The 6,440-nt window shown below is 37.0% G+C and overlaps 1 protein-coding gene across 1 annotated transcript in view; it reads left to right on the forward strand.

Annotated features, from left to right (window-relative positions):
• Positions 1-1,800, forward strand: part of LOC107707904 (ras-like protein family member 11A-like) — a 3,537-nt gene extending 1,737 nt beyond the window's left edge. The window contains exon 4 of the mRNA XM_016512015.1: positions 1,122-1,800. Coding sequence (XP_016367501.1) covers positions 1,122-1,592 — 471 coding nt within the window. The 3' untranslated portion in view covers positions 1,593-1,800. The remainder of the gene's footprint in view (positions 1-1,121) is intronic.
• The last annotated feature ends 4,640 nt before the right edge of the window (positions 1,801-6,440 follow it).

Raw genomic sequence — 6,440 nt, forward strand, 5'->3', positions numbered from 1 at the left:
GTATTGTCGTTACAGCTCTAAAATGTGTTATTTTTAAATGACTGGGTAAAAAAAAAAAGCTTTTTTCCACTGAACACAATATATTTTGCTTTTGAGCAACATACAGCATATTAGGAACAGTAGAATTTTTTTTTTTTTCTTTGATTTGTTTCCTAAAAAGAAGAAAAATAAAGACTGACAGGCGTTTCCTTGGTTACCGCTGTAAACAACGAAGCGCTGCACTGAAACACTGGTATCTGAACTATACAGAGACGAGATTAAAAGAAAATACCATCTAAACTTTTCTGAGGACAGTCAGTTCCCCTCAGAAACATTCATTTAAACCCCCAAATCAATATTGAGGATTTTCTTCAAATAGTTCGTGCATCATGAACAGTGAGTGATCTATTTTCTTTACCGTATGAGATTTTGACGGTATGAAAACCTTAAGCAAAAAATTTCACGGTATCACGGTATTGTCGTTACAGCTCTAAAATGTGTTATTTTTAAAATATCATATATATCATTTCATATCATTTAGTTATATAATTTGATATACATAATTTGTGAAATTATACTACATGCCTGAAGGAAGCAAACAGCAGAAGCTCTGAATGAGACGCAGATTCACTCTCTGACAGCAGGAGGCGCAGTCTTTGAGGAGACATGAAAAACAGTGCATACCGCAAGAACGGTGTAACGGAAAATATTAGTGGTTTTGAAACCGTGAAATTTTCAAATCGCGGTATACTGTACCTTGAAACCGGTAATCGGCCCATGCCTAATATTAATATTACTCAGTAATATTACTCAGCAGGGGCTCTGCTATGGTTTGTGGACCCCCTGAACAGCATATTTACTGGGGCCCCCACGTACCGGGGGGGGGGGCTTGTGGTCCCCCCTCTCGGTAGAAATCTCGGTAGAAATCACGTCACGCAGTAAAAGAAATTGCGGTCCGGTAGGTGGAGGGGTGGGTGTAGTTACCCGGCGCCCCTGTTACTCAGTACTTAAATATATAATTACACTGTAACAATGACACCTTAAAATAAAGTGTAACCCAATTTTCACCCAGAAATTGCTAATAAATTTCATAAACAATGTTATATAAAATTGGAATAAAAACACCAGTTTTCTCATTCCAGGATGACGCAGAGGGTCTTTACTGTCAAGAGCAGATCAACCGCTCCATTTACTGGGCAGATGGTTATGTTCTCGTCTTCTCCATCACTGACCTCAACAGCTACCGTACCATCCAGCCTCTCTATCAACATGTGCGGCGAATCCATCCCAGCGGCAACATCCCTGTTATCATTGTGGGAAACAAGAGCGACCTGCTGCGTGCCCGGCAGGTCCCGGATCACGAGGGTAAGGCGCTGGCTGATGAATTGGGAGGGCCCTACTTTGAGGCTTCGGCCAGGGAGAACCATGAGAGCGTCCAGGCTGCTTTTCTGTTCTTATGTCAGGAGGTTAGCCGAGCGCTGGGAGGAGGAAATGGGGAGAAGAGAAAAGGTGGACTACACCTTGCCAGGCCAAAGAGCCCAAACATGCAAGAGCTGAAGAGAAGGTTCCGGCAAGTCTTGTCTTCCAAGGTCAAGTCAGCGACTGCACTATGAGGATGATATGATTGACGAATGTGACTGTATAGGATTCAGAAAGTTTTAACAAAATGCTGTTGCGTAAGTGATTGTGAAACAATGAAACTTGCCAGCTGATTTTGCAAGTATAGATGAGCAGTGAGATCACTGTGCTCTGGATGAACTGTAACATGGGACTCCTGGCACTGAACTTCTAATGGCCAAAAAGTTTGTTTTTGTTTAATTCTTTAGCTGCTTTTATGCAAATGTTTCCTGGTTTTCCAGGATTATGATTAATTTCTTAAATTCAATTGTTTAATAGTGAAGTCCTTTAATCTCTTTTAATGTGAAGCAAGGATAAAAAGATAATTTTTGACCAAGGCCATTTATTGTGTATATTGAAAGTAACAAAGTAAAACAAACATACTGAAGGGCCATTTATTGGACACATAAGATGATCGCAGTCTATTCCTAAGATTCTCATGTGACTGGAGCAGTTTTACAAAATGCTGTTCTAGGATTATCCCAGCTTTTCCTGACAGTGAGAGACATAATCCAGCTATATTGTTCATAATCGTGGGAGGAAGAGGTTGTTGACTGGTGGTTCCCATGACCTTTGACCTACTTACACTGTGTCAAGGATTTGAGTGTACTATGGAGGTTCGTAGAGGGTCTCCTTCGCTTTTTCTTTCAGATGTCCCACTCGCCCACTCAAAAGGACATTTGTTTATCTTGCAGCACAGATGAAGTAGCATTCCTCTGAAGCAGGTCTGGAGATTCCTGGACTAAACTATTGGTCATGCACCCAGTTAGTCATTGACCTCTAACCTTTCACCTCTGATATAGCCTACCATTTTCCTCTCTTCACTCAATGGCCTAAATGAAAAGCAGATTCAGTAAGTGACTAGCCTTGAATTCTCTGCTCTCGGGAAAGTGAGAGCATGTCCATTTCCTTATACTTTGACAAAGTAAAAGACTGGTAAAATATACAATATATGCTGTGGTGATTTGATTTCTTTCTCAACAAGCCTTTGCCTTCTCTCTTTATCTCTTATCTTTTACATAAACCCCCAATATTTTCAAAGACTTTCTTGTGTCAAGATCTCAATTTGATTTCAACTGAATTTTTCTCAAATTCTCAAATCGTTGCAAACTAGAGAACTCTCAGTACTTGCTGGTTGATTGGCAGTGTTACAAGTCCACGAAACTATTACCATTTTTAATCTGTTGTTAAACATTAGGGTTTTTTGGCACTTCTTTGTCATTTTAAATGTGCAAATCTAATTCAGCTGTGGGTATCTAAATATTCCAGAGTAATAGTAGTTTCACGAGTATTTCTGATCAAGAAAGGCTTTAAAAGAACTTAAATATGTATACACATTTGCACCTAAAATGGAACTAGATTATGCTTGGTCAGTTACTTGATAAAATAACACAAACAGTTAAATAATTATACTGACATACACTGTCACTTCAGACAGAAAATATCCACATAAACATACCAGATGTAGATAGTTCCCTGTAAAAAAATTTCCTCATCAAGCATAAGACAATGTGTACACAATTATTACGCAGCTCTAAAATACCAGATTCTGATTGATCAGTCCTGTTGCGCCATTCAGCGATAAGATATTCCTTAAAATTCGATGTTGTTCATGAAAACGCTTCATATTATTCCACTTATTGTGACAATGATAGTTGATTGTTTTGTACATAATGTTTGTTTTCTTCATGGGGTAAACAGTTAAAATTCTACAATATTTCAACTCAAATTTCATGTACACGTATTTCAGTATTTGTTTGGTAAATAAACGTACTTAGAAAATAACGTACATTTGAATAAATGTTTGCCACACCATTTTAAGACAGTTAAGGAATGTTACCTGGCCTGACCTTAACATTTATGTAGGCCTACAATTACAAAAATCAGAGGGATCTGGTGCTGGATTAGACCACAAGCCTTAATCAGTGGCGCCTCTCCTTTAGTTAGCATAAAACAGATTTAATAAACCATCTCCCTGACATTACAGTTATGAATGGCTTCCTGTTGCTACTATGGCCTGCAAAAACTGAGAAAGATGGGACTTATATTGTCCTCTGACTCATGAGGAGTATGAGCTGGTGTTTGTCCTAATTATGGTTCTTTTGCGAAAGCTGGTCAAGGAAGTTTGAATTCTCAGCAGAGTGTTATTAGAGGAGAAACAGCTGTGATATGAAGTGGTTAGAGACACTTTTTTCCTCATCTGAGCTCGTTACGTTGAAAGGGAAAAAGGCAGTGAGGCAGAAAGCTAGAGGGAGAGAAAGAAAGCTATTAATGAGAATAGAAAAAGACAGAGAGAAGTCTTCCGACAATCTTCCAACCGATCCTTTCAGAGTGACAAACGTCAGACTGGCTAGTTTCTGTCAGGAGAACCTCTGTCAAGACTGACTGCGGTATTAACACATCAAATCACATCTATCGTTTAATTGCAGTTTGAATACAGGGATGTACGTTCACATCTGTTTTCATATTTGTTCAGTTTTGGAAAGAACACCAAGGGAGTGATTCATGTGCAGCTGAACTCTTCAAGATTCACCCTAATAATGTTTGGTTTAGTCAATGAAAATTCTCTCTAAACATTCTGTGCTTTTACATTTGAGGTCTGGCATTTTCTTGCTGTTCCAGCTCTTTCAAGGATAAAAGAGGTGAAAATCTCTTTCAGATTTTGCACTGTACTCTGAAGATTCACTAAAAGTTCAAAAAATGTGGAGCAAATTACCATTCTAAGAAACATAATATTCTGAGAGAAAAGTGAAGCACAGGATGCACCTGGTCAAATAATGTGGCTGTTATATACTGTACCATCATACAGAGCGCTCATCAGACCTAATGGCTCCCACGAGATGGCTGGCCATACCATTACGGATCACCCACCATGTTTAACGGCTGTCTTTGCCCAAACTTGAACCATCTGGATGCAGACCAGTACTTGGTAGGTTACCGCATGTTGGCTTTGAATGATCAAAAATCAGCCCAACAGTGTTGAAACTTAAGGCAGAGTTTGTAGAGACTTGGTCAGAGAGGTGCAGATTCAGTTTGCACTCATTTTTGTCTAGTATGGTATTTAGCAGCTGTCCTCTGATGCAGTGGCATCCCAGAACATTGTCAGAACTTTGACTAATGTTCTGGCAAAGTCATGAACAAAATGTCTTCTAGTAAGGTTAATACAATGTTCATTTAGAGTTATCTGGTCTTTAATAATGTTCTTGGAATTTTAGCACAAAGACATTATTATAAATCATTCATGGAATGTTTTATTTTTGAAACAGTTTGTTTTTAAAAATGTGCTACTTGTTTCAGAACATTCCGAGAACGTTCAAAGTAAAGTATCAGAAATAATATTTTTCATATATTAATGGGAAAGTTAGCAAAACATTTGAATTTTCTCTCTTAGAACACAAAAGGGGTTTTTATCAAAATGTTTAAGCTGCTCTTTTCCATACAGGGAGAATGCATTGTGATCACATGATCATGTTGCAATTTTTTCCTTGGTTCATGAACCCAGATATTAGTTTCCTTGGTTATATCTTTGTCATCTCATTTTGCTGGGCACCATGTATGCTAGGACTGGTGCTTCATCTTCTTCAAAAATAAATACAAATAAATTAATTAATAATAATAAAATAAATAAAGCGCAAGACACTCCTGCTGTAAAGTGTCCTTAGCCATGATTTTGAGCCAGAGCAGCTCATCTATATTTGGCATCTGCCCTCAGTATTTTTTCTGACTTGACACTTTAAAGGTATTGTAAGCATAATAAAATAAATCACACACAAAAAAAATAACCCTATACTAAAATAACCCATATGATAAACAGCCTTAAAAAACAGCAATAATAATAATAATAAATCCTTGTTAAAAAAAAAAAGACTTCTTTGCTTTGCAGACCTTACCTGCTCTTTGATAAAAACTTACCTTGCTGACATTTACAGACACATTTGTAATTGTGATCTAATGTGATCTAATGATCTAACTGTGATTCAAATGTGTTTTTTTTTCTCAGTAGTGCAGCTACTGTGCAACTGCCCATATGCTGACAAATATATACAAATATTTTCTTATACACATATTCTTCAATTTCACATATAAATACATCATATTATAAATGTGTGTTTATGCACAGCCTATATCAACACATGCACACACACATAAAGAACAGAACTGGATCACTGGGCAGTGTTTTAGAGCTGTCTCCTGGTTACTACAACAGAAAAGATTCATAGCAAATCATTGAACTCCATCTGTTTTTCTTCTAGACTATATGTGGCATTAAAGTATTACATAAGCCTCATCATAACCAGTCAACAATCTAAGTCTGGAATGATTTAAGTTTCCATTCCTTATTATTCTGTGATATAAATAGTTATGTGGGTTTTATTTGCTATTCTGGAAGGCATTTTAATGTATAAATAGTCCGAATCAAAAAACCTTGAATTTTGAGTATGTAGATCTAAATACCACGCCTTGATCTGCAACTTCTCCAGTTTGTTACCAGAGGTCATCCTTTCCACAATATTATTAATCATTGTCATCACGACTGGCTTACGTTACCTTTGAGTGTATCAATACTTGTTTATTTACTTATCTTATAACTTTGAAAGTATTCAGAATTCAAGCACGCAGTGTGTGCTTTTTGTTAATTTTCTCTTATTTTTTATACTCTACATTTCTAATACTTAGTTTCAGTGTTGGGGAAAGTTACTTTTAAAAGTAATGCATTACAATAGTGCGTTACTCCATAAAAAAGTAACTAATTACGGTACCTAGTTACTTTTTATGGAAAGTAATGCGTTGCGTTACTTTTTCAATCTGGACAGGGCTTGCTTGTTTGTTTTTAAAATAAAAAA

The sequence above is a fragment of the Sinocyclocheilus rhinocerous genome, unplaced genomic scaffold (genome assembly GCF_001515625.1).
Source record: "Sinocyclocheilus rhinocerous isolate Xijiao unplaced genomic scaffold, SAMN03320098_v1.1 scaffold2852, whole genome shotgun sequence".
NCBI lineage: Eukaryota > Metazoa > Chordata > Actinopteri > Cypriniformes > Cyprinidae > Sinocyclocheilus > Sinocyclocheilus rhinocerous.